Source organism: Calonectris borealis, chromosome 16 (genome assembly GCF_964195595.1).
Source record: "Calonectris borealis chromosome 16, bCalBor7.hap1.2, whole genome shotgun sequence".
Classification (NCBI taxonomy): domain Eukaryota; kingdom Metazoa; phylum Chordata; class Aves; order Procellariiformes; family Procellariidae; genus Calonectris; species Calonectris borealis.
Genome location: NC_134327.1, coordinates 21186146 through 21213828, shown reverse-complemented (window position 1 = coordinate 21213828; position 27683 = coordinate 21186146). Strand labels below are relative to the sequence as shown.

The following is a 27683-nucleotide window of genomic DNA, read 5'->3' as shown; positions in this document are numbered from 1 at the left end:
CGGGTGGGCAGGCACAGCAGCCCAGGGCTTTCTGAGGCCCAGCGCAAGGAACCAGAGAGCAAGGGGCAGCTGTGTGACCCAGAGCACTGCCCCCACTTCTGAGGAAGCATTGCCTGCGGCAGAGCAGGAGCCGCCTCCCCAGGGGAAAGCCCCAGGCTGTCGCAGCGCCTGGCTGTACCCTTTCAGCAGGGGCAGTGGGTCCCCTCCCCACAGGAGCCAGGGGAAACCCCAGGGGAGGCAGCAGGGTTGGGGGTAAGGGCAGGAGTGTCTCTGGGACCACGTGAGTTACAACAGCGTGGGAGGCCGTACCCGCCCCGCTCCTCCCCGATAACCTCCTTCCGCATCCCCCACGCAGACCTACACCTCACGGCACCGTTCACTCATTCTCCCAGTGATGTGCTTTGGGCTTTCCCCAGCTACAGCGTTGCAACTGTTTATTCCAGTCAAGGCTTCAGAGGAAAAAAAAAAAAAACAACAACCCACAACCCCAACGTTGCACAAAACACATTTGTCATCTTCATACCCCCCCCCAACACATGGTCCTGTCCCCACCACCCCCAGGGAGCTTCCTCCAGCACGAGTTAGGCTTGGTCCCCGGGACACCGCACCAAGCAGGACACTCCTTTGCAGCTGTGCCGCGGGGCCGTTAGCTCAGCGGCACGACTGAAACACCAGTTTCTCAGGGTAGGAAACCGAGTGCTCTTCACTGAAAAGCCTGATGACACAATCTTGGGTTGCAGCCCAGGGCAGGAAAGTCCCTCCAGCAACTGCTCCCAGGAAGGAGATGAGAAGCCAAGCACGTGAAGCCTTTGCCGCGACAGGACAAGACATCTCTGGCCTTAAAACCTGCCCCAGCCTGGGAGAGCAGTGCTGAAGTGGAATCCTCACACTAGTCAGCTAAAGACATTATATTACAGTGCTTGCATTATTGTTGTGCAAAGAGTCTTTGACAGTCCCGCAGGATTCTTGTTTATTTTCTTACTTCCACCCTGCAGTCAACTCACCACCAACAGCAAGGGAGCAGTCTGTAGAAGGACCGGGCGCGCCTCTCCCCTTGCCATCATTTAGAGCACCGCGCCGCTCTGCCCATCACATGATGTACCACGCTGCAGCTCCGGCTGCCACAGCGACGCAGGCCGCCAGGATCAACTGCACTAGGGGCTGCTTCGCCAGGGCCACGGCAGCGTGATAGGGGCAGCCGGCTCCTGCCTTGCCTGCTGGAACACAGAAAGCACTGTTAGTGCCGTGAGTCTCGTGCCGTACGCGTGCGGCAGCTCTGCCATGGCCCAGGACCTACCTAGTTTGTCTGCATAGTAAGGGCATTTGCGTAGGTCTCCTTTTCCATCATGGACTGGAAAGCCTCCGTCTTGGGCTTCTTCTGGCAGCGACCTGCCAATCTTGTCCAGTTCATCAAATACCTGCAAGTGGTCACAGCGAGTATGTGAAGCAGGCAGAGCCAGGCAGCTTTCATCCGGACCCCTGGAACGCTCTGGAGAACAGGCCAGAGGCACTCCTGCCTCCCTCCCCCCCCAGACAGCATGTGCCGTTCATTTCGGCGCGCCCTGTGGTGACGGCAGACCTGTGGTGACGTCTGGCACATGCTATGGCTCTGAGAAGGCACGGCCCATTCCAAGGGCATCAAGTCTGCTGCAGCATCGCCCTGCTGCTCGCCTCCCAGCCTGCTGCGGGTGGGAGTACGAGGCAACGCGCTCTCCCCTCCCTGCTGCAGACCCTCTCTGGGGATCACTGCTCCTGTTCGTGCAGCCCCTCCAGCTCCGCTGCCAGGGGAGCATAAGGGAGCTTCCGTAAGGATCCTGACAAAGCAGCCAACCACATCCCACCATGTTTCTGGCCAGCTTAAACCACACCGACCTGCTACAGGCACAGATTAAAGCTTCCATCCAGTAGCTAAGACTATGTTCATCCTCCTGGGGCAAGTGGCAGCTCAGTCAGGTTTTATGAAAGGCAAATACTATGGGATGGAACAAGAGGCTACAGACATTTTTGGCCATTGGGCAACATGTCAGGTGTGAGACAGGAGATGAATTGTAACCAGTGTGATGCAATACGCTCAAACTGTTTGAGGCTGTCTTTGGAGCAAGAGCTCTGCTCCCCCCACAGCTTCACACAGCCCATGGGAATCTTGTAGCGAAGTCATCTTAATTTTGCCCTAATCAAGGGCTCGGCTGCGGTGTTGGAGCATGGGAGGAACTCCTACCCAACACCAGCCATGCCTCCAGAAGCTACCAGAAGAGCTATTCAAACTAGAACCCCACCCCACCAAGAAGGAGGGGCTCTGGTGGTCTCAGACCCAAACCACTGCCTGGATGAGCAGTCTGACTGAATTAACCTGGGCCTAAGAGCTGGTCCAGGCCCAAAAGCAGCAGCACCTACACATACAGGGGCTCAAGGGATTTAGTACCTGCATGTTAAATCTGAAGGCTCGGTTGGCCTCTTCCACGATCCTTTCCTTGGTGTTCTTGTCCAAGTCCAGAGCATTCATCCTCGCTCTGTAGAGCTGCTTGAACTGCTGCGCATTGGAAATGTTGTCAAACACGTAGAATTGGATCCCTTCCTCAGTAGTGGGCAACTTCAGGGCCCTCTGGGCCACCTTCTTCAGCACTTGGCCACCTGAGAGGTCCCCCATGTAGCGTGTGTAAGCATGAGCTACTAGCAGCTCCGGCTCGTGCTGTCCCACGTGATGGATTCTGTCCACATAGTGCTGAGTTGCCTCTGAACACTGGACCTTCTCTTTCCAGTCTTCTCCATAGAAATATTCCAGGTCTTTGAGCAAGGCTTCTTTCCGGTGAAGCTCTAGGGGAAAATACAGAGGAGCAAAGACTGGGTTGTCCTTGTTGCGATCCATTTCCTCTTCCAGGGCAGAGTAGGTGAAGTAAAGTGCCACGGTGGCCAGCTACGGACAAAGCACAGCTGATGTGAGAAGCCATTCACTAGGTCGGCACATCACACCTTGTGACTACTCCCCCCCTGCACGGAGTTGGCATAAACAAGGAGGAAACCCCCAGGCTTGACACAAAACCAGCCTGGAGAGCCTGTACCTGGGCCCGGAGGCATGTATCACTTGAAGCATCAGAGGCTCTTCTCTATCTACGTTCAAAACAACAACACCTACAGAGCACGAGCTAAGAATTAGTCTAGTGTTGCCAGCTGTGTGCTCTGGGCCTCCTGTCACCTTGAGAGCAAGGCACAGGGACAAACTTCATCCAAAAGGTACAACTAGCACCAACAGCCGCCTGCTATAGGAGACTACTGTATCGGCCGAGACCTTCAGGATCAGGCAGTGCTGCTCAGACCCAGAATACCACCTCTTCTGTGCAGAAGAGAAAGCAAGCCCACCTGAAGTCTATGGAAAACAGCCTAGTCTTCAGAGGATGGAGTAAGTGCTGTAATCTCAGCAGGATTTCACTCCTGAACAGCCTATGCCACCAGTATCGGTGCTGCAGCCACACCTGCCTTGAGCGGCCAGCAGATGCGTGGCCAGAAGCCCAGCACTTCCAGCTAATCAGCCTTGCGCTGGGCCAGCATGCTCCTCACCCCCCTGGGTCCCAGCTGTAGGATGCACCAGGCAGAAGTCCCGGACAAGGGCACTCCTGTGGTTTTGACTACGCCACCTAGAAACCGGATTCCTCCCCATCCCCTACACACAGGGCTGTGGGCTCTGCCTCAGAGTCTGCATCAGTCACTGGGTACGTCAAAGAGCTTCTCTGCCATGGGAGCAGAGCAGCACTCACCTTGAAGAGCTCCTTCTTGATCCGTCCTTTCAGGAAGTCTTTGACAAACTGAGTGTTCTCCGCGCGGTCGTGGGATTCCTTAGTCCCCTCCTTCAGCAGCTCCGAAAGGTCGGTGGGACTGCAGGCAAACAGGGAGAGCTTCTTTCACCCCACTTCCACACGCAATAATGAGTTTGTCCCTGCTGTGTTTGGAGGGATGCCGCCTACTCCCTACCATCTCAGCCCAGTCTGGAGAAGGTACCAGGTGGGATCCCTCAGGCCAGCCCCACAGGCTGGCACCACCAGGAGGAAGCAGCAGGGTGGCAGCGGCCAGCGGCTCCTTCCACAGGTGCGTGTGCCCATGTGCCAACCAGACTTGCCATTCTGGGAGGGTTGGGGCTTACCAGGCGCTCAGACCAGGATGCCGAAGCAATTGCCAAGGATCTTCTTCTGATCCCTGCACAATTACTTTTGCTTCTCATCCATGTGAGCCCCAACAATACTACAGAAGGAGGCCATGAGTGTATGAAAAGCAACTACCGGGGCAGGCTAAAAGGCACAGGAGCCTCGGCGGTATCCTCCGTGGGCACTCCGGAGAAGGAGAAAGGCTCGGGTAAGAGCAGATGCATACACAGGCAGGACCCTATCTTTTACGAATTGAGTATTAACTGCTGGAGAAGAGATGAGAGCTGAATGGCAAAAAAGGGCAAGAACACCCTTAAAAAGTTTATTTATCCTGAATTACACTGTTTTTGCAGGTTTCCGCAAGTTGTCTTTCTAAAAAAAAAAAAAAAATCTATGATTCTAGGTTACAGCCACTGCACCTACCTGGAGTTCGGTACAGAGTTATCAACACCTACACTCACTCAAAATGATGCCAAAGTGCACCTTACAGTTTTTATGACTGGTTTGCCACAGATAGTATGTTCGTGTTAGCTGTAAGAGAGAGACTTTGAACACTCCAGACCCACTGAGTGGCTGAACACTGCAGCCAACAGGCTAGACAAGGCCTGGATGTGCCGGGAGAGCCAGGTAGCATTAACTTCTCATGAAGCTGAGCCTGTCGAGTCAAAGAGAAGTCACCCACCTATCTATGTATTCTGGGAAGCACCCTATTCACCCTTCCCATTTTCCAAGTCTGAAGCCTTGGCTTTTAGAGCATGTGTGTGAATTTGTTTTTAAACTAACCTCCAAGAAAATATCCTTGCCTAGACCAGTGGGTGTTCTGCAAAGGCAAAAGAGGCAGCTCACTGGAGCAGAGTTCACCTCTAGAGTCATCTTTCAAAACAAGAAGCTGCTATCATATGAGACTGCCCAGCAAGCCGTGGAAAACTGGCTCACCTCGGCCAGGAAGGCACAAACACAACTGCCAGATGGTCAAAGCATTTCTGAAATGCAAGTTTGATAGTAGAGACTAAAAAAATAACTGCTTGTTGTCAGCCTTAGCCAGATCGCTCCTTCCCATCCCTTCCACGCTTCCAGTACCGTTTGATTAAACAGATTTTACTGCATATATATTTGATTAATCACCTACTGGAGCCCCTCACTCCTTTTCAGATGAGGAGAAAGATCACTCCTTTACCTGGAAGGTCTCCTGCCTTGCCCAAGACTGTGTCTGTGCCATGTTGTGAGACAGGACTCACCTGACATTGTCATCTTCTGTCTCCTCATAGCGCAAGATTTCCCCTTCTTCTCCCCCCTCTGAGCCCTCCATAGCTGATGGCATTGCTGGTCAGTGCTGGAGATTAGACAATCTGAAAGGCAAAATTAGAGAGGGGTTTTAGAGGGAAGCTGCCTTAGCAAAGGGATGGGTTTGAAACGCTGAGCACTCTAGCAAGGAGCCTCTGAGCTGCTCCACCACGCAGGGCGGTGAGGAGCAGCCACTGGCCATTCCCACTGCGCACCAGGCACTTTCAAGGAAGCAGTCTTGCTTGTGTAGTTCAGCTACCTCAGGTGAACCTCAACACTAACACCCAGTTCACAAAATATTGTGAGACCTACAACACAGCGAGCAGCCTGCGTTAGGTTATCCACTTCAGGATGGCTCCTGGCTGAAGACGACCAGAGACCTCCACGTTAAGCAATTTGCATTGAAATTGTGAGCAAGGTGCTTTCCACTGGTGCTACCAAATATCTCATCCAATGTTAGACTCTGAGCAGAGTAACTGGAAAGGGAAGCACCTCTCCTTCAGTCAGGAGGAAGAACAAGCTACTTCGTTCCCACAGCAGTACGGAGCCTCCCCTGGAAGAAAGCAGTGGTGAATTAGGCCAGCTAAGCTCTGAAGTCAGGCAGCTCACAGGGGAAAAAAAAGCCTTTCCTGCAATGGAGCACATAAAGAAAAACTTCCAAAGCAGGGGCAGATTGCACTGCTCTGCCTTTCCTGGGCTGTACTCCAGGAAGAGTCAAAGTGGCCGCTCTCTGAACAGAGCGAGCTGCAGATAGCTCCTGCCACCACTCACACGCTCCTCTCCTGCCTAGCAGGGTTTACTTCAAACCCCAGAAGTAACTGGGTTCTCCCTCCTCTTTTGCAAAAGGAAAAAAATCTCAGATGTAGCAGGATGCACAAGACTCACACAGGAACAGGACACCTGGCTTACATTAGTTGAGTACCCCTGTTAAGCCAGAAGTCCAGCCACATTTATAAAATGGACCTGTAATCAGCTTTGTGCGGAGCACCACCACCACCTTACAGGCAGCCTTGCCAGACGAGCAAGGAACTAAGCTGCTCGCTGGCTCTTCGGAAAGCACTCACTGTAAGAGAGCCATCCCTCATGCTCTCCCTCTTCACTTCAGCCCCTTCGGTGGGCTGCACCCGCAGGCTCGCCGCTCGGCCCGTGTCTGGGAGCTGGGAGAACGGCAGACAAGCAGCTGCAGGCTTGCCAAGCTCATTAGCACAGGGCCAGCACCAGCACACCAGTTGCTGGCTCCCAGCTCACACGAAGCACACCAGTTATAAATTAACTGCCCTCCGGTTCCTCACCCCTGAGTTTTTCAAAGCCGTGTTTTACAGCTGCTCTCCACACTCCGGCACAGGACTCGGCCAGGAGCGCTGGGAGCTGGGTCTGAGCACCCATCCCCGGGTGCAGCACAGCAAGGCCCTCGGGCACAGCACTCAGTTTGGAGGACACATCACCCGGGTGAAGGTTTCCCCTGTGATCACACAGCCTTTGGGCTCACCGGGACAGAGCCTTCCCCGAGGGGAGGACCGACCACAACACGTTACTTCGTGATGCCAGCTAGCCCAGTGCAGCAGCAGAAGTCGTTAGGGGTGACAGCCCTACATCCCCATTGCCCTTCCCCGCAGGACAGGGCATAGCGCAGCCTCCCCACCCCCCTAGGATAGAGAAGTTTAGGGCAGGATGATGCCGCCGGGGCAGAAAGGCACACCAGCACCAAGGGCTTGGAGATATTTGAGGAAACCAGGTTCAGATGCTGTATTGTCTATTTGATCACTCACTAGAACAGCAAGCACCATCACACCGGGTCAGCAAACGGGACCTACCTTCACTCATCACACAGCTTCAGCTTCAAACATCGGGAAATGCCCACCGTGGGGAAGGAAAACTAAAGCAAAGAGGCAAATAATCTGCCCGGACTCAGCCAGGAGCCTGTCAGGGGCACAAGGGGGGAACAGCCTGCTCGCCGCACAGCACAGCCAGCCAGCCTCCTGCCGATACAGACGCACAAGTTCTGATGACACCCTGGCTTCCTGCTCAGCTTCAGGCCAGGCACTGCTCAAGAAATGCAGATTCCAAAATTAAACTAGATGAACTGGTTCTAATTTATCTTATACTTTCAGAGAGCCAGGGTCCTGGAGGAAGGATGTGCTGCCTCTGCGCACTGCCAGGCCTGCATCAGCCACCGGTACAAAGCAGCAGGTAAGAGGAGAGCTACAAAGAGCACTTCAGCACTGTTCATGCCCCGGAAGAGGCCTGAAGGTAGACACTAAATCCAACCAAAAGGAACACACCAGATCAAGCCTCGGAAACTAGTAGCTAACAGCAGCAACGGTCAGAGGCTCCCAATGGCCAGACACACACAGCACAACTCCCGAGACCATCATTGTACAAGACAAATCTGCTAACTTACTGGTGAGAGCCTCCAGACCCACGCCTCGCAGCACACCCCTGTTTACCAGCACCCACCAACACTGGGACTTTGCTCTCCATGCCACACAGGGGGTATCTGATGGGGTCTCAGAAGCCTTTACCCAAGCCTGTTACTAGTGTTGTAGAAACACAACTGATCAGAACAGTGAATTATTGTTCCAGTAGCACTGTCTGCTGTTGGAAAAAAGGGTCAACATGCAAAAAGTAATTTAAGGACTTTGGTGCACTCTCAGACTTGTATCTCCCACGGCTTTTTTTGTAGAGGCTCAGTCTGACACGCTCATCTCCGTGGCAGTACACAGGGCAGTGACGACACCAGTGCCTTCAGCCCGAGGTGAGGACAGTACACGTACTGGAAAATATGGAAACTTAGATTTTTCTCAATACTGTCTCTAGTATAGACACCTCCCTGATGAACCATGAATTCAAGAGACAAATCACCACAAATCAAACCCCTGTCCTTTTCAGTATTAGGATATTGCATGAAAACTAGGAGGAAGGGAAGTCAAAATCACTGTATCTCTCCTAACACCACTCATCATTGCTTTTATTCAAAAACTGGCAACTGAAAGCCCACGACATGGTCACTGGTCAAAGCCCTGGTTTCTCGGGGCATTCTGCTCCTCTGAAAGAGGCAGTGTCCTACACACCAAGAGGGAGGTTCAAGCAGCTGCCTACCCCCACTGCAGAGGCCAGAACGTCGTTTCATTTGCTACGAGGAGCTCTGCTCATCAAGATCCTGGCCGATGTTCAGGGTAAACACATACCTTCCCAGCGCCCTGACAGCAGCCTGCTTGAGAGAAATCCAACAGCCACAAGAGTAGGGATAGCAGGGCTGGAGAGTGGAGAGCAGGTTTGGTACAGAACACGTCGGCACTCCCAACGTTTCTTTCCCAACAACAGTGTTCAAACCCTCTGAGAAAACATCCCTAACTCATCTAGACAGCGATGAGTTTGCCCCTACACATATTTCCACAGCAAGCTTCACACTCAAGATGCACAGCCATTCTTCTCAGGGTAGGAAGACGCTTAATCCCAACAATCCCGTGCCTTTTGAAGGAAATAGACACTGCTGCTGGGAAGCAGGAGTGGAAGTCCTGACTTTGCTTGGGCACCCTCAGGAGAAGCTCAATAATTCACAAACACCCAGGCAGTACAGAGTTCATGTTTGCTGTTCAACCAGCACGCAACTTCAAGGTATTTCCTCACACGCAGTGCTTACATCCTTGCTTTAACAAGCAGCAGAGTGTGGCTGGACCTACCCAAGCATCGCTGTGGCGGAGACAAACCCCAGAACCCCAGGCCTAACGGCTTGAAGGGTCATCACAGAGGCAACCTGGCGAGAACATCAGGAGAGCTTCACATCTCCTCCTCCCTCTGGGGAGGTATTTGGCACCAGCTGCTGCTGGAAATGGAGTCTCACAGAATAAATTACTACATTACCTGATCCCAGGTAGGTTTAAGACTTCACCTGGACACAGCCTAAATTTAAGCAATAATTCAAGGCTAAGACACTTCTAGCAGTGCCCACACAAACACTGCTTCTGTCCCCGTGAGCTGCAGTCCAGCACCTCAACAAATTGACCAAGGAGAGAAACTCCTGGTGAGTTCACAGATCTCGTCCAGTTCTGCGCTTCAGTAAGCGGCCCTTGTATCAGGCAGCGCATCAGGAATCTAGTTTCTCACATTGAACAGCACAAGGGACAGGTCAGTCAGGGTTAGACCTGAGGGAAGAGCGTAGTGCGATAGACTCACATGAATACATCAAGCAGCCTTTGCTCTGGGGAGAGCCAGCACTGGCCGTGCCTGTCCCAGCACGCAGACAGCTGTGCCTGGGACTCCCAAGCAGGGCCAGTGACAGGCACGTACGGCTGATGTATGTAATGCAGCGCTGCATACAAGTGCTAGGCACTGTGAGGCTTGAATAAGACATTTGTTTCACCCAACAACGGAAAAGTAGGGACAGCAAGAGGCCTCAGAGGCCTTTGTCCTCCAAGCTCTTCAGCAAGCTCAGCTGGGTCAAGAAGAGCCAAGTGCCCCCCACGCCTCTGGGACAACCCAGTGCAGGACTCCAGTCCCGAAAGACTCGGGCATCCTTCACAAGAAGCTGTGTGCAGGACTCACTGCAGGGATATGAAGCAACTGTTCTGGCACGCTTCCTCAGCTGCTGTGCAGACGCTCGCCCATGGGAACAGAAGGAAGAGATTAGGGAGGCCTGACAATTGCCGGCCCGGCACGCCGCCAGAGCTCGGCTAGTCACGAGCACGCAGCTCGCAGACGGGCGCTGCGGACCCCGAACAGCTTGAGGCATGATGAGGCACGTCCTTCCGCGGCCTGCGATGCGCCGCACCGGCGCCCCAGCAGCGGCCCGGCTCAGGGCAAGGCGGACAGGACGGCCGCGACGGCCCTCCCTGCGCCTGGGAGGGCAAGAGGCCCAGCAGGGCCGGGGGCAGAGTCACGGGCCGGCCGCTGCTCCCAGGCCACGGCCCGGCAGCCCCAGGCCCCGGAGGGCAGAGGCGCACGGCCTGGTCGGGTATCTCGGCCCAGCGTCTCCCCGCCGCAAGGTACCGGGCCCGCATGCCCCCGGGAGCGGGGAGGCCGGGGCCGCTGCCTCCCGCGGCAGCTCCGGGGGAGCCTGCCCTCCTTACCCCGGCGGGGAAGCGGCGAGGGCCCGGGGCAGGCGGAGCAGAGCCCCGCGGCGGGAAGCCCCGAGGGCCTCAGCCCGGTACCGCCGCCCCCGGCCCGGCCGCGTTGCCCTGGAGACGCGCCGCGCGCACTCACCCACCGCCGCCGCCCGCCCTCTGCCCCGCGGCGCGAGACAAAGACCCCGGCCAGCCGCCCTGGATTTATTGGCGAGGGGGTGACGCCGCGGCGAATCAGGAGCCACCGACGGCACGCGCCGGCGCCGCCGATTGGCGGAGGCGGCCGGGACGTCTGACAGGGGCTCTAGCCCCCTCCCCGCCTCGCCTCGCCGTCAGCCAACGGCGACCTCCAGCGTCGCGCCAGGCCCCGCCCCGGGGGCGGCCGGCGCGTGAGGCCGCGCAGGCGCAGGCCGTGCCAGGCCCGGGGAGGCGGCAAAGCTCGTGGCGGTGGAGGAAAGATGGTGGCGATGCTGGTCTGTAACGATGGCTTTATTTGGCAGCTTTAGGAATAATCGAGCCTCGCTAACGCACAGCTCCCACGGGGGGACACCAAGCCCAGGTGGAGAGCAAGCACCAGACACCCAGGCAGCGACCGCCACCAGCACGGCTGGCTCCGCGCCCCGGGCGGACACCCCCCGGCCCCACAGCCGGCGACTGGGACGGCCAGCCGGGGGGGACGGCTCCTCTGTGCTACAGCCCCAGCCAGGAAGGTGATTCAGAGCCTCTGAACAACGCAAGGGCTTCTGTTTATCCAGGCTCTACGATGGTCCATTTGGTTCACTCTATAAATTGTCCGAAACGTGTCCCCGCAGAGAAAAGGCAAGGTATTTACCTTCCTCTAAAATACACCACCAAGTACACTCCAGCCTTTTCAAACGACTTCCTTCTCTCCCTCTCCCAAGAGCTATCCTTCCGACCACCTCCTTCCCCTGCTGTGTCACACGCTCTTCCCCAGACCTCCAATTCCGCTCCTTGCACCGACTCCCCCCTTCTTCCATCTCTCTCTTTTAGGACTTGTCCTCCTGAAAAGAAATTGCTTTCACCCTCCGTAAGGCGGTCAGTAGAGCGAAGGGAGAGAGACACTGGGCTTTGCTCCCCAGGGATGCTCACAGGGTACCAGACCTAACTGCTCCCCACACACCCCTCCTAGGGCTCCCCACCCCTGTGGATCTGCCGGTGCCGGAGGAGCGCAGAGCTCACGGTGAAGCCCTTCCCGCAGTCGGCACAGGCGTAGGGACGCTCCCCGGTGTGGATGCGCCGGTGCTGGATGAGGTGGGCGCTCTGCCGAAAGCTGTACCCGCAGTCAGCGCAGGCGTAGGGCCTCTCCCCTGTGTGGACCCGGTGGTGCCGGAGCAGGGCTGATCTCCACAGGAAGCTCTTCCCGCACTCAGCACACTCAAAGGGGCGCTCCCCAGTGTGGAAGCGGCGGTGCTGGATGAGGTGGGAGCTTACGGTGAAGCTCTTTCCACACTCGGTGCACCCGTAGGGGCGCTCACCCATGTGGAACCGCCGGTGTTGGATGAGGGCTGAACTCACGGTAAAGCTCTTCCCGCACTCGGAGCACTCGTACGGCTTCTCCCCGGTGTGGACCCGCTGGTGTTTCATGAGCTCAGAGCTCTGGCTGAAGCTCTTCCCACACTCCGTGCACTCATAGGGTTTCTCCCCGGTGTGGACCCGCTGGTGTCGCGTCAGGGCTGAGCTCACGCTGAAGCTCTTCCCGCAGTTGCTGCACTCGTAGGGTTTCTCCCCGGTGTGCACTCGCTGGTGCTGAACGAGCTGCGAGTTCCCGGAGAAGCTCTTCCCGCACTCGGCACACTTGTAGGGCTTCTCCCCGGTGTGGGTTACCTGGTGCCGGATCAGCTTCGAGCTCATGCTGAAGCTCTTTCCGCACTCGGAGCACTCATAGGGCCTCTCCCCTGTGTGGATCCTCTGGTGCTGGATGAGATGCGACCGCTGCCGGAAGCTCTCCCCGCACTCGGCGCAGGCGAAGGGTTTCTCTCCAGTGTGGATTCTCCGATGCTGGACGAGGTTGGAGCTCACCCGGAAGCTCTTCCCGCAGTCCCCACATATTGTCAGTCTCCCCACAGAAGGATTTCTCTGCTGGATAATATCTGGCAGCCTCCTGAAACTTTTTCCACGCAGCGTCACTCGGCTTTGCCTCTTCCCCAGAGGTCTCTGAACCCTTTCTGACCTGCGTGGGAGGACTGGGTCCTGTGCAGGACTCTGGGAACTGTTCTCCTTGGAGAGTCCCGAGACTAAACCCTCAGGCTCCACTGGCCGGGGGATGCCTTGGTGGGCATTTTCCTCCTTCTTGCTCACAATCCCATCTTCAGCTGCAATAAAATGAGAATCCAGAGAGAAGTCACGGGCAGGACAGGAAACTTTGGACAGGGGAAATCAAAAGGGGCCAAATTCTAAAAATACAGCAGATTGACTTTAAGTATAAAAAGTTCTGATATTTCCCTCCAAACGACACAGTGGATTTTTCAGAGTGTTCACAGGAACAAACCCTGGAAATAGCCCTGCATGCTTTGCCAGCACCTGAATCTACTGAAATTACTGGCATATTAGGGGTAAAAGTTTAGTGCTCGAATGGGAAAGATGGCTGCTCTTCCAGGATATTATATCTAAAATGTTATTAAAAGTTGAACTGGGAGTCAGAGGAGGGCCATAAAGAACTCCCTTGTTCAGCAGAACATTACTCGGATTGCAACAGATGCAACCTCCCTGCTTTTGTGCTGCTGGTGTTGCAGAAAGAGAAGACGCACAAAGGAGGCACTGGCCCTAAGGAATGAGACACGGAGACCGCCTGGAGCCTGGCTTATGCCAATCTTAGAGCAGAAGAAAGCTAACTTTATGCTTCCATCGGTGCAGAACAAATCCGTTGTGAAAGGTGGTTGGTGAACTGAAGATCCTCCGTGGCTGATTCCAGATTATGCACTGAGGAAATCCGATCAACGTAGAAGATGAAGGTAGCGCAAATCAGTGGAAGTAATGTTAGCTGAACAATTATGAATGGCTCCTGGGACACAGGCAATGAACAAATCCCTGCCCTCTTATTCACATAAAGTCTTGCAGAAGCATAACTGGTGTGAATCTATGCTGCGCAGACTCAAGGTCACCTGAAAGCCTTTCCAAGACAAGGGGCTTGCACAGATTTCTAGAGTATTTACACAGAGCAGTGACTCCTTCCAGCCCCCTGCTCTAATGTAGTTTGATGAGCATCCGAGCATGTTCCAACAATGCTGTGGCTTTTGCTGTCAGCGGGAAAACGTAGCTCTTTGCACGCTTACTGAGGGTTTGTACGCTAAATTGGCAAGACAGGACCTGTGTGGCATGCGCCCTTCTGCTGTCAGGGAAGGGTAAATGGACGCCAGAGGAATGTACATGGGATGTAGAAATGGCAACACGCATCTCTGAAGAGAGGCACCATATCCAGGTTTAAGACAGGTCAATCAGGGAAATAGACTTCCAGGGGTGAAGGACGACTTGCTGTTGACTATACGCAGACCCAAAATATGGAACAGGCTGAGGACTAAAGCCGCGAACCCGCAGACCTGCAGATTTGCCTACTTAAAGATTCAACGGCTACCTCCTGGTTTTCTGAAAACTCTTGTGAAATAAACTGGTAACAAATCAGTCGCGTGGGATTGATGTACAAACCACGGGCACTTCCTGTGGTCTGGCAGAGTTGTGATAAGAAAGTGCATGCCTTGAAAGAGGAGAGTCACTTCTGAACCATAAGTATGCAATAAAGGAAGGAGAGTCTAGAATTTCAACCCAGACTGATACACGTACATATTTAATCTTCCTCTTTCTAGTCAGTATAAGAAAACATCACAACATGATTTCACAGCGAACTCCTGAGATACCTTTTATGGCAGTTTGGTGTGGTAGTGATGCCACTTCTTCCCTCATATAGTTTTCATTAAAATCATCCCTTGAGAGGAACAGAAACTGGAACTTTGCTATTCACCGTGCAGGCATTTCCATTTGTCTGCAGCTACTCCATCCAGGCCTGGAGGAAAGAGAAAGGTGATATCCAAAGACAGGATAAGAAGAGGACATTTCTGGCAGGCCAGCATGAAGCTCTTGACCTGTATGTCAGACTTACTGAGTAGACAATGGAGCTAGTGAAGTTGTTCTGTTGCTGTTGTGCCCAAAGAGATGTCCTTCACCAGTAGGACAGTACCAGTAGCTTTGGTACTTACACAGAATTTTGGGTCTTTACACAGAATTTGAAAAGGCCTTCAAAGTACATGAGAATCAAGTCTTCTATGGTGTTCTGTACTTTTGGGGGAAGGTCAGGAGTTTCAGGCTTCTTATTACAATGATTACAGCCATGGCTCCAGCTCTCAACTTCTATGACCATTTTTGTTACTTCTGAGCTCCGAGGTATCTTCATTGGCATCCAGGACAAGTTGTCTCTAAAGGGTTTGATCAAAATCACGATGACAGGAACTCACTGGAGGTATTTTAAGTGGGGGGAGAGTAAGTTCACAATGCTGAGGAATTAATACTGGAAGCATAAGGCTGAACTGGCAAAAATGAATACGCAAGAGAGGGAGGAAGAATGTGGTTCTTCCTCAGCCCATGCCGATTTGGGTTGATGGTAAAGACCTCTGATACGCCCAAGACTGCCAGTGCTATAGCTACAAGGCAAGCTCCAGGTAAGCAGAGTAAGCGTACATATTGGGAGAGAACCTAAATATCACCTTAAATGTACCCGTGGATCTCTCTTTCTCAAGAGAAGCCAGCAGTAGAAAGAATTTTGGCTGATGCTCTGACCTGTCTCACAGCAGCAGGAGGACACAGCAGTCGTCTCTGGCACCAAATTCAAGAATTCACAGAAGAGAAACCCATGAGAACTATTAAAAATAACACACCACCATCATGAGTAAGCCTCAGGCTGATGGACGACAGTAGACTGTGCCGGGGAGGCGTCACTGTATACTTATCTTACTCCCTTCCCTGGCATCCACTTCTAGCCAGTCCCCGAATCCCTGAGACAGGGCTCAGAGCTACACAGACCTTTGGTCTAACCCAGCAGGGCTGTTCACACGACCTCACAACACTGCTGGACTCCTGACTGTGGTACCTCAGTCAGGGGACTGGAAGGTGGCTGATGTGATGCCAGAGAAAGGGCTTGTGGGGAGATCTGGGGCCCGACATTCCAAGCAAACGAACAGAAATTGGAGTAAGAGAATTAATGGACAGATGGCCAAAGAGGGCAGACTGGGGAAGAGCTGGCATGACCTTTGGAACGAGATGTCTCACTTCACAAACCACTTGGAGTTCTTCAGAGATGTCACCAATTTTACCAAAAGGGAGATGTGGAGTCCAAAGGCATTTCCAAAAGACATTTGTCCTTCACCAAAACTGATAAAGAAACTATGCTGCCATGGCATGAATGACCCTCAGTAAGGTGGTAAGGGAGGGAAAGGGGAGGTGGAAACATCTGCTGAGGGTTAAAGGGTTAAAGACACAAAGGCTGACTATAACGATAAACTGGGGCAGAGCCTTATGATACTGACCAACCAGGTGACAGGGGAATGACAGGGGACATTCACTGCAGGTAAACATAAAGAACTGCAGAGGGGAACAGCCTCTATACCTTGCACTTATACCAGGATGGGCCTAGGATGTTCCTGGTATCATACAGGAATAGCACATTGGAGTTAGAGCAGACGGAGGAAAACTGCAACTCCTAGGCAGACAAAACAGCTAATCAAATGTTAGTGATTGTTGGGAAAAAAATAGAGAATAAAAGAGAATGTAATTCTGCCTTGCTGCTCAAACCCCACATCCTGACTGCGTGCAAGGGGGAGGACGGATCCCCCATTTCAGAGAAACTCTGATAGCGCTGAGGAAGGTACAGAGACATGACATGAATGATCAAAGGCTCAGAACAGCTTCTGTATAGGAAATGACTCAACTGCCCGTTCTGCTGGGAAAAGGTACAGCTATAAAAACACAAGTGGCCTGTGGGGTGGGTAGGGATCCATCCTGCACTGTCTGTTCTAAATTAAGAACTACTGGCATCAAATGAACTACTAGAAGGCAGTTTCAAAGCAAACGAAAGGAGGCAGCAATTTGTAGAACAGCTAAATAAGCTGTGGAACTCCTTGCTGCAAGCTGTCATGGATGCTAAAACGTACACAACTTCAGAAGGCAAGAAAATACTCAGAGAGCTGCAAGATATCGCGACGTGACATGTCTAGTTCAGGAGTTTCTGAAGCCACAGATTGCTTGCGCCTGGGAAAGCTTACACGGACACACCACCGCTTGTCTGCTCTTCTCTGCGCCTCCAACACTGGCCGTTGTCAGAGACAGCAGGCGAAGCTGAAGGGACCCTGGTCCGACCCAGTACCGCCACTCTTGCGCGTTCTGGTGGGATTTGGGGATCCTGGCGCCGTTTTTCTCACCGACAGGTTCACAGATGATTGCACCGGCCCCTTACCTGGACAGGTGCCACTCAGAACGGTCTTCCCTTCGTAGGCGTGGAGGTGGGAGAACCACAGTCCCTCCTTCTGATCCATGTGGGAGATCATCTCCAGCTCCGCTCCTGGGGGTCCTGCTCCGGGAAAAGAAACGGGGAGGGTCAGAGGAGCGAGGCTTTAACCGACTGCTGCGAGCGGAGGGGCTTCTGCGCTTGGGAACTAGCAACTCCCCGCTGAGCAGGGCCCCCAGCTGCACCGGGCGCACGGCAGGGAGCGCCGGGCTCCCTACGGCCCCGCTGCCTGTCAGCACCCCCACCGCCCCGGGGAAATTAGTGCAGCCGCAGGGCTGGGGGGGCCGAGCGGGGCCTGCCCGGGGCGGGGGGGCGGCAGGGAGCCGCGGGGCACCCCCGGGACAGGGCCCCCGTACCTGCGCTCGGCACGGCCGGACCCGCCGGCAGCGGCGGCTCCCGGCCCGACGGCGGCGCTGTCACGTGACGGCGGCGGCCAATGGCGGGCGGCGCCTTCGCCTCGGAGGGCGATCGAAAATGGCGGCCGCGGGGGTTGCGACGGGGCTGGTCCCACCCGGCTGGGCTGCGCGTCCTTCCCGCAGGCCGGCCGGTGCCGAGGGGCAGGCCTAGGCCAGCTCTCCCCGCGCTCGGGCACCTGTAGGGCCTCTCCCCCGCGGGTGGGTTCCCTGGTGCTTGCGCCGAAGCCCTCTCCAGAGTCGTAGGGCCTCTCCCGCGGGGGTTATCCGGTGCTGGATGAGAGACCATCGCCCTGCAGGCGAGGGGGTTCTCCCAGGGTACCTGTGGAGGGCGAGACTTCGGCTCTGCGTGGCTGGGAAGGCTCGTCAGCGTCAGGCGAACAGCAAATGCCCACCTCGGGGGGCAACACGGACCCTTCGTTGCAGAAGCTCAACGAACAAGACACGATAGCAGCCAGCGCTTTCTGAGAAGAAAGTACCTAGAGGACACCAAAGCAGAGCTCTGGAAATCTGCACTAGGCTCAGTGTCCTTCCAAGAGATGAGGACCTACCGGCGGCACTGTCGGGCTGCGGGAGCCTCCTCGGTCCCGAGAGCGGAGATGTGGCCTTCGGTGTTGGAAAAGGAGGAGTGGGCTCGTGCTGAGCTTAGGCTCGAGCTTAAATCCTTAGCAATCTCATTCAGTCCTTAGTAATCTAAGCTTACAAGATGACTGCCTGGGTGGTAGAGCAGCCGGAGGGGCAAGGAACCTGGGCAGAGAAATACTGCAGGTACTTCTGAAACCCTCTTCTGGGGGACAGCAACTGAATCGCAGCAATGTCTTTGCTGAAGGCTGCGTCACCTTCCCTGGGCACTTTGTGTTTTATTAAACATCAAACAGCTTATATGCAATGCCTCTGAAAGAAATTTTATGCTGGAATGATCTGAAAAGCAAACAAGCACATTTGAAATGACTTCCAGAACAGCTCCGGTCCCCCTGAAGAACTGCAGGAAGGATTGCTCTCGTATTTATCCCTTCGATACCTAAACGCTGGCACTGTAAGCGTAATACCTGGGCTCTGCTGGCCCAGCACAAGGGGAAGGCACAGCAGTCACCACTCCGCACTTTACAGCATTCTCATGTTTTGTAGTTAAACTGGCCCCTATGCGGGTCTTGGCCACGGGAGAGACCACGGTGATGGATCACACTCACTCAAGAAATGCCATTAAGACAGGGTGACTTCTGAAGTAAGTGGACACACAGAACTGTGCCCGTATATGAAAACAGCTCTATTCGCACATGCAAGATTATTACGTAAACATCTGCAGCACAGGTTTTCAGAATAAACCTATCGAGACTATTTTTTCAGGCAGGAAATGTGACAATACACAAACCAACATGGTGGTAGCTGCAGAGAAGTATCCATAGTCAATCCCCACAGACCATTTGATTGTCACAGCGAATTTAGAAGCAGAGTTTTCCAAAGCCCACTTAGAGCTCACAAGGTGCATCTTGGTAAGACAGAAGCTTTGTGCAATGCCGGTAACATATCTGCTCTGTTCTTTAACTTAAAGAACAACCAATACCTTAGTTGAAAAGGTTTTTTTTTTCCTGCAGCCTTGGAAGTGTTAAAACGAACAGAAGTATCAAAATATTTTTGATAGCTGTTACTACACAGTTGGAAATAAAAAATGATGACAATGTATTTTCCAAGACAAATGAGCCTGCATTAGGAAGGCAAGAAAACACAGAAATATACACAAATCGAACTGTTTGGCAACACATTATCACTGGCAGATGGCCACACCAGTGTTAGCTTGGGGAGGCACGTTTTGCTTACGGATTAATGAAGCAGGTGAATGAATAATTGCTTTCAGATAATTTGCAGTGTATGTCAGATATGTCCTTGTGGTCTTGAAGGCTGTAAAAGATTTTAAATCCTCTTCTCATCATCTGAGAAAAGTTTTAGAATTACAAGAGGCGTTTTATTTTGTCAACTTCAGCATCGAGGAAGCATCGAGGCAAGCCTCTGCAAAGTGGTCACCTCCAAACCCTGACAGCACAGATGTGATATTTAAAATCACCTTTCCGCATTAGCAAAGACGGTCCAGTTGCAAGGCTTAAGGATGACACAGAGAGGAGGATGGAGACACTTTCAGTGACTAAAATTCCAATTTTTTTCATAACAGGCTAAATAGTTTGAGATACAATGCTATTTGAACGATTGTGATTTATATCCACTGAACTGTGACACTGCATTCATTGAAAGTTAAGATATAATAAAGAATTGATTATAAAATCTTTGATCATAAATATAAGTCTTACTTAAAAACAGAAAAAAAGCTGGGAAGGGATCTTATTTATTTTCCCATATTAAGACTGGTAGGTAGCACTGAAGCTTTTTCCACGTATGAAGTGTGTACTTGAGAGAGAAATACAGAGTACACCGAGGGAAACATCATTTCCTAGAATGCCACTTAAAGGCAAGCCTGGTCCTTTTCACCTAACAAAGTCATCTTCTGGCAGCCCTTGCACAAGAAGGTGGGGGAGGAAAAGTGATGTGACTGCCAGGGAAGAAAACTATCCCAAAAATTCCTGAAAATTGACCAGACATGGCTTTGCTAGGAGGTCCCCCCACCATTATACATGCCACAGCAACACCTGTCAGAGAAGAGGAGTGGTCGCCCATTTCTCCTTCACCAGCAGCCCTCCCCTCCAAGGCAGGACCGGACCCTTCCCCACAGCCCATCCTCCCGGCAGACCCCAACGCCTTCCCCCAGGTCTCCCTTACCTCAGGGCTGCACAGCCCAGGTGACCGGGCAGCTCGTCTCTCTCCAGGAAGCCAATCCACCCTTCGCCAGCCGCTGCCGGGTGATCCCTCCCACCTCTCCTTGCTGCTGGGCGCCCGTGCCAACTCCTCCTCCTCCAGTTCTCTGCCCGCGGTTCCAGCCAGTACGGGTGCAGACTGCGGACTCTACTGCTCTTGACTAGACTCGACGTTGCCGCTTAGAACCCCCCCAGCTCTGTCGTAAGACATTACTTACAGTTTATCATTAGTACCTTACAAATTGTTTATTGCATATAACATAAATGAAATAAAACCGAAGATACACTGTATCAAAAATAGAAAAAATATTTATATGTTCCAAATAATATATAAATACGTTTAGAAATCTGGCTTCTTTTTTTGAAGTGTTGTGTCCATTTTGTTCAGTGAGACTCTTTGCAGACTCAGAACTGCCAGAGCAGACAAAAGTCAGAAGATGATGTGAAAGTAAATACATAAAAGATGACAATTTAGGGTCCAAGACTTCCTCAAGAGTCCCAGACAGTTTACAACCTAAGATCAGTCCAGTTTGGAAATGAGACTGATCAGAGAAGTGGGTTTAGATCAGGTTATAAGAAGTGCTGAAGAGATCAGTGGTCACTATAATACTGTCTTAAAAACACCTCTGTCGAGGACATACTCAAGTGACACTGAAAAGGTAAAATGGCGCTCAGAAACGGAGCAGATGGTATCTTTAACACAGGTCCAGCATGCAAGTGAACATACACAACTGAAGGGCTTTCACATGACATCTGCTGTCAGAGGGCACTTTTGGGAGCCATCACAAAGAGACTAGACAAACACCTCTACTGTTTTGCAGCCATTTAAGAAACACAGATTTAGGAGTTTTACCAGAGATTGCAAGTTGAACCAAGGACAGAAGGCAGGCATTGTGTTTCCACAATGCTCCCTGCCTTAACAATCAGCAGGGCAAATCGTATGCTGAAGAAATGAAGATGGAAGTCACTGGGGTCTAAACATTCAGTGCTTTACATAGGGGAAAGGGGACCGGTTTCTTGCAGGCGGAATACTGGAACTTGAAGGGTGAAATGTTTCACAGCCCAAGGCCAGGGAAAAGATTCTTGGCAAGTGTCACTGGGGGAAGCACCTGCCTCTAGAAGCACCACCACAAAGAAAAGTTGAGGACCTAAAACCTATTGGAAAAATGGAAAGAAAAGAATAGGCACCGGAGGAAAATCGGGGCAAAAAAGAGGCTCGAGAGGACCTGCGTGCTGAAGGCAGGACTCTGGCTGGAGGAGTTTGTGCAATTCAGAGCAGAGGGCTGGGAACGGGAGCTCAGTTCAGAGACATTCTCCAGCATGTCATCTGACAGCAGGCCACAGGGAGGAGCAGTGCACCCACCGATCACGGCACCACTGCTAGCACCAGCCTGGAACAGGGTTTCCAGCTTATCAGGAAGGCCTCCATGTACAAAATTTTCATGATGGAGGAGTGGGCTTCATTCAGTATCGTCTCCTCTGTTTTTTGTTCCCCTTTCTTTTCTGTTCCTTCTCTTTCCGGGCTCCAGCTGTGGTAAATGTGATACACTGAGCATCTAAAAAGTCCAGCAGCTTTGCCTTGGAAATTTTAATGCCGTTCTGTTTCAGCTCTGTGTGCAGCTCAGCCAGCTCAATTGGCTCATAAAAGAGAATCTTGTGGTACAGGGCTGTGTTTGAACGGATGTAGCACCTTACTGCCTCCAGCTTATCTTCTTCCCGAGCTGCTGCCTGAGATGCTGGAAGCTCCTCTTCCTCGTCCTCGGATGCAAAAGCACAGGCTTCAAATCCATTCATGAAAGACCTAAAAGCAAGATCAAGATGACCAGAGATCAAGGAAAGAACAGGCCATCAAGGACAGGACCAGAGCTCCCCAAATCCCTGGTGGCCAACTCCTGTGACTACCCTCTATAGGATCACAGACTCTCCAACACCAGCACCCACAAGTTGAGTGAGGCAGAACATGGCACGTGTTCTGCAAACTTCCCCATCACAGCCATGACATCGCTGGTCCTGCTCACCCAGCCCTGGAGCTGTCGAGCATTCCTTGCTCCTGATCCATAGCACCTACTGCTGCCGTACCTCAGCAGCCTCTGCTGAGCAGGGCTGTGCCGTCCTCTCCCTACTCCAGCTGCAGGTTCTTAGTCAACACTTGTGCTCCTTGTCGCTCTAACTTGCAGAGACCAGGCATGCCTGATTTGGGCCTTGCCCACGTGCAGCCACAAGCACTTTTGTGTTCTGAGAACAGCTCACTGGGGATTAGACAAAAAAACCAAAGCCTGTTTCTTTTGTAGGAGTGTGTTGACCTTCAAATGACAGGCCCAAGGAGGTGGCAGGGCCACTGTAGCCACATGGACGCTCACCTGTCTGCTACATTCCTAGCTCATCTCTGTCCTGCACCATGGACTGTTTTGTTTAGTATTTTGTTCCCTTACCTCTGTGAACCAAAAGAGATGTCGCTTCCATCCGCTGAAGAAACTGCAGACTCCTGAGATGCTGACAGTATTGGTTCCTCACCATCAGCTACCAGAGACCATCTCTCTGGAGATACAGATGACCTTTTCTGCGCTTTGGCTCCTTCTGGGTGATGCGTCATTTTAGTTCCCTCCTTGGATGCTGCACAGCCTGTTTCATGGGATCCAACAAGGTCATCATCAGCCCTCCCCACAGGGAGCACTGAAGAAGCCGTAGCAACCTGCTTCCTTTTGCCCACAGCCCTCGAGGCATTGGCACGCTTTCCACCTGCAGTCCGGTCTGCCTTTGACTGCCTGGAGCGTTTGGCCTGGGACTTCTGCAGGGGAGGCTGGGAAGACGGGATTTCATCCTCAAAGTCAGAGTCCACGTCCTGGTGGGTATACTGGAATATCTCCTTCAGCTTCAACACCATCTGGCGTTTTGGGAGAGCACGAACTCCAAATCTGAAAGAGAAAGGTGGGAGCTTAGGTCAAGATAATGCTGCACCTTCCACTGTCACAGCTCAGGAAGAGGCTCAGGCCAGGAAGTCTGGTGGTCAGCTGGAAAAGTGTGATGTGACCTCAAAAAACACTGACTGGAGCTTCACCATGGTTTCACTTTCAGCCTAGGAGCTTTCTTTAACACTATCTGCCGGCAAATTGCTGCTCATAAAGAGATGTACTCATGGAGATAATGCTAACCTGCTCAACTCCTTCTTCAGCTGTGGGGTCTCCATGATGGAGTAAGCTGGCATTGGTGTCACTGGAGTGCTGGGAGGCTTTTCGTTCTCCTGACAGGAAGGTTCTGCAGCAGAATGAAATTACCATGATCAGAATTAGTACAGAAAGGACTTAAAATGGCTGATATCTTCCCCTTTTAGTGGCAGATATTCTAATATTATGTAATTGTTTAAGTAGCACTACTTTTCTACAAGCTCTTTTAATAACTACTCAGCTTCATATTGGACAGAACAGTCAACACTTTTTTTTTTCCTAAACTGGGATCCTTGGTTTTTATTGACTTTAAATCAGAAAACAGCTGAAATTAAGACATATGTTGAGTCTGAATACGAAGCCCATTCAGGGCTTTGTTAGAACAGGCAATGTTTACAAAGCAGTTAGAAAAACATGTTTACTGAATTCTGTAAAGTGGTTCTTCTCCCAGGAAGGAAATTTCGTAATAGGGACTTGATGCGGAAGAAACTGAGCAAGTCAAGCTTCTGGGGTCCTGAGTTAGATACTGATTTAATGATACCAATTTCCTGATACTGTGAAGCACAGTCAGTCTCACACGTCATGTTCTGAACACCCGTTAAACTAAGCACTTAGTATGGCATAATTAATAATATATTTAATTAGATATGATGAGATCAATTACTGGTCTTAGATGGAAGGAACCACGCAAGGATATGTGCCGGGCACGCAGAGGTGTGTTGCAAGGGCCCAGAACTAGCAAACAAAAGGCAGCACAAGACAGCAGTGCATCAGCAGAGCTTTGCAGGAAAGCATGCATGAAGCCTACCCGCGGGCAGGGATAGGCACCCACCCCCAGCTAGCCCCCCCACAAGGAAACCCTCGGTGCCTGCACCGCTGTGGTGCTTACCTGATGTCCTCGTGTATGTTAGCACAAGCACCGCTTCACGAATGCGTGAAAAACAAAAGACCGTACAGAGCACCCACTACTACAGGGAACAAACCTCCACTGGCATGCAAGCTGAAGGCTGGTTTTTTGTTCTGTTTTGGTTAGGTTTTTTTCCTCCAGGTACCCGTAGCTTCTGCAAGGAGTACCATCACTGTCAAAGAACCAGTGTGAACGAAATACAAGCGGCTATGCGCCAGGAGTCCCACATTTAGATATGCTCTCTCCCTCACCAGAAGATGATGGTACCTTTGTGCCTGCCCCTGACAACTACTTCAGATCAGAAGGCCAAAAGACCCCTTCAATGTATCAAATGAACCACAGATGGGATGACCACTTAAAATGAAAACAATTTAACCTAGTCCAATAAATCTTTTATCAATAAAAGCTCTCACCAGGAGTCTTTACAGGATCTGTCTGACAGGCACCTGCTGCAGCTGACAACCTCTGAGACAGAGGAAGCATCTCTGGAAATTCATCTTCCTCTTCTTCTCCATTCCAGTCATCCCAGATTTTGGAGTTCAGGTAACTTGGTCTACTGCCCACTGATGAACATGCCTCAATAGGACTCTTTTCAAAACAGAGCAAAGTTGTTCTTCTGCCAACAGGACTTCCTTGAAGAGGGGTACTGCCCTTAATTTCCTGCACGTGGACTGGGCTCTCCCACTGGTCATGCCAAGAGCCAGGTCTGGGGCTGCTGGCAGTGCTGGTCTTCGCGCGGCTGACCTGGTGGGAGTCCTGGCTGTTACCTCTGACTGGTGACAGATATTCAACATGCCAGCAGTCATCAACGGGGATTGGGGGCTCATCACAAAGCAAGACGCTACTACTCAAAGAAGGCAGACTTATTTCCTTTTCACTGTCCTCTATCTCAACCACACTGATATTTGTTTTATCTTCCAACGATTGCTCGTGGCACGGAGGCACAGGTTGGGATAAAAATGAGTTCTTGGCACACTTGCTTTTTATGTCGGTGTGGCCAGGGGTGAGGAGAACTGGATCCACTGGAGAAACTGGTAGGGAGTTCTTGGAAAATGATCCTGCTGCTGGGCTGCTGGAAGGGCTCCTTGCACTGACTGAGTTCTCCATAGGCAAATGTTCATCTGACAATGTTGTTTCACAAACTTTTATTAAATTTCCAGTCACTTCATGGTTACTACTACCTGCTGCTAAGTTCTTTGTGCTGAGTTTAGATCCCGCACTCTTTAAAGAATTAATACCTGTGACCTGAGTCTGTGTTGAGAAACTTCTGCTTTTGCTCAGAACCGGTGTGTCTGGCAGTAGCCAGGAACTCTCTGTACCTGAAGACATTTCATGACCGAGCCTTTTTTCAGGGCTCAGGTTTGGACTCCGTTTGCTCTCCGTACAAGCATCTATTTGTCTGCTGAGAGGCAATTCGGTGGACATCTTTACATCTTTACTTATAGGCGCTGTATCTGTAACGCCACATGAGGCCTGGGTTGATCTCTGCTCTGTTTCAATGACTGATGAGTTATGTTCAGGTTTTGCTATCTCAGGACCTTGTTCTACGTCTGTACATTTCAGTTGCCCAGGGATTTCCATTTTCTTCAGGGCAGAGCCTGCCTCTGGCGACTTCTTCTCTTGTTGTAACTCCATTTCATCATCAGAAGATAAAACAATAACATCACCCTCCTTGTTCCCCTCAGCTGCAACATCCTGAGTTCTGATGGCCAGTGATGACAACACTGGGACATATGTATGCTTGTTTAAATCAATGTGGGGAAGCTCTGCTGGAGAAATTGTGTTCTCATTTCTTGATGCAGTATCCAGCTCGTTGGCTTTCTGAAAGTGTGTTTCATCAGATGGGAATGATTTTTCCTTTGTGTTTTGCTTTGGTGTTGATACATGTTCTCTGGCAAACTTTCTCTCTGATTTTGGAGATGCAGGTGAAGAGCCAACAGCAGGAAAAAGGGGCACATAAGGTTTGGGAGGAGGAGTCCCATAAAAACCGTTCCTGCGTGGAGAGAGGTCTTTTTGTGACTTGCTGTACAGAAGTGCATCATTAACATCAACATGTTTTTCAGTAGGAGTCTTTCCTGATTCTTTGATAACTTCTTTCATTGGGGAAGGCTCACAGTAATCTCCCTGAGTTGCAGAAAACAAGCGCTCATAGCTTTCATTTATATTAGTATCACTGTGGAAGCTAGGAAACTGTTTTTCACAGCGATCTGCCTCGTCATGTGAGACCTGAGATGACTTGGAATCCTTCACACCTTCACACCTCCTAACAGTCTCTCCTTCATTAGCAGTGGCACCATGGGATGCTATGTCCCATTTTTGAGGTTCACCGTGGTGAGGCACAAAAGTGGTCTGTGGATCATTCACGCGCTTGCACCTATTTATATTCTGCATTTTCTCTTCTTGTGCAGACAAGTCACATTTAGACCTTTCCACATCATTGTCATCCCTCAAATCTTTGAAGCTGTTGCTTATTGAAGGAGATTCAGATCTCTTTACCTCTTCCTCCTCAGTTTGCTGGTTTGCACCTTGGGCTGCCTCAGTATCACTGCACGTGCTGCAGTCTGTTCCCTCGCTCACCTCTGTTTCACCTTGAACCATCTTTCTCTGAGTTGCAGCAAACTCATAGATTTCCTCCAGCTCCTGTTCACCCATCCCGTTATCATCTTCCTTCTGGCATTCAGCGTTCAGCATAGCTACTTCTTCCTCATCTTCACCCATCCACACTGACTTCAAGAGGTCTTGGAAGTTCTCAGCTCTGTCCTCACAATCTTTGTCATCCGTCACAGAGATAAGATCATCTTCTGAATCCACTCCAGAGGACACCTGACTCTCTCCAGTGTTGTTTTCACACTTTGCCATCAGCTCCCTCACACCAAACCTGCAAGGATATAATAGTAATGTCAGTATTTTCCTCCTCCAATATTTCTTCACCATTTGGCTGCCTGATCACTCTTGTGAGCCTTGTAAAGAATTTGCATGAGGATGCTGGTTTCCTAAGATGTACGAGATCCAGTATACTCCTAAAACTTGGCATTCCCTTTTCCAGTTGTCACTCACATGAAAGCATCAGGCTCACTCTTCCTTTTTTATGTTTGAGACTAAACAGCTATATGACTACACTAAAACCCCTTTGCCATTTGCACTGGTGAGAGCCCCACGGAATGGCTGGGGCTGGATAATGTCTGTCATGTGCAAGCTTCATGGCTTTTTGGAGTGACAGGGTGTCACTCAGCAACTGCTCCTACTTCAAGCTCTTAGCGTACGACTAGGATCACGACTGAGAGCATGGCTGACGCAACACATTAGAGTTCTAAGCATCCAATACATTCTGCAAGTGTTGTTCAGATTAAGTGCATCGCTAGTGCAATGCTTTGAGAATCATATCTAGAAGATATGCTCAT

General features: G+C 51.6%; 3 protein-coding genes across 9 annotated transcripts in view; all 3 read right to left on the bottom strand.

Annotated features, from left to right (window-relative positions):
• Nucleotides 1-945: 945 nt before the first annotated feature.
• Nucleotides 946-5482, bottom strand: HMOX2 (heme oxygenase 2). Of its 2 annotated transcripts, none has more exons than XM_075165951.1 (5): nt 5375-5482; nt 3753-3870; nt 2423-2914; nt 1298-1418; nt 946-1217 (listed from the first exon to the last, which is right to left on the bottom strand). In XM_075165951.1, the coding sequence occupies exons 1-5, from the start codon at nt 5455-5457 to the stop codon at nt 1090-1092; spliced, it is 942 nt and encodes a 313-aa protein (XP_075022052.1). In that variant the 5' UTR covers nt 5458-5482; the 3' UTR covers nt 946-1089. The 2 variants fall into 2 exon arrangements, with proteins under 2 accessions (XP_075022052.1, XP_075022053.1); XM_075165952.1 differs by having other exon boundaries at nt 946-1214.
• LOC142089418 (uncharacterized) lies at nt 5404-17382 on the bottom strand. 4 transcript variants are annotated; one of them, XM_075165950.1, is made up of 4 exons: nt 17351-17382; nt 16944-17057; nt 14356-14501; nt 10955-12816 (listed from the first exon to the last, which is right to left on the bottom strand). In XM_075165950.1, the coding sequence occupies exons 3-4, from the start codon at nt 14399-14401 to the stop codon at nt 11630-11632; spliced, it is 1233 nt and encodes a 410-aa protein (XP_075022051.1). In that variant the 5' UTR covers nt 14402-14501; nt 16944-17057; nt 17351-17382; the 3' UTR covers nt 10955-11629. The 4 variants fall into 4 exon arrangements, with proteins under 4 accessions (XP_075022049.1, XP_075022051.1, XP_075022050.1 ...); XM_075165949.1 differs by lacking the exon at nt 17351-17382 and adding an exon at nt 14695-14910 and having other exon boundaries at nt 16944-17012; XM_075165948.1 differs by lacking the exons at nt 14356-14501; nt 17351-17382 and adding an exon at nt 5404-5485 and having other exon boundaries at nt 11684-12816; nt 16944-17042.
• A 146-nt stretch (nt 17383-17528) lies between these two features.
• Nucleotides 17529-27683, bottom strand: part of SLX4 (SLX4 structure-specific endonuclease subunit) — a 36111-nt gene continuing 25956 nt past the window's right edge. For 2 of the 3 annotated variants that reach the window (XM_075165943.1, XM_075165944.1), the window contains exons 14-18: nt 24696-27160; nt 23364-23466; nt 22644-23126; nt 20177-22012; nt 17529-17886 (exon numbers count right to left, since the gene is read on the bottom strand). In XM_075165943.1, the coding sequence (XP_075022044.1) occupies nt 21676-22012; nt 22644-23126; nt 23364-23466; nt 24696-27160 (3388 nt within the window). In that variant the 3' untranslated portion in view covers nt 17529-17886; nt 20177-21675. Of the gene's footprint in view, nt 17887-20176; nt 22013-22290; nt 22461-22643; nt 23127-23363; nt 23467-24695; nt 27161-27683 lie in introns of those variants that run through there. The other variant, XM_075165945.1, reaches the window with a different exon arrangement.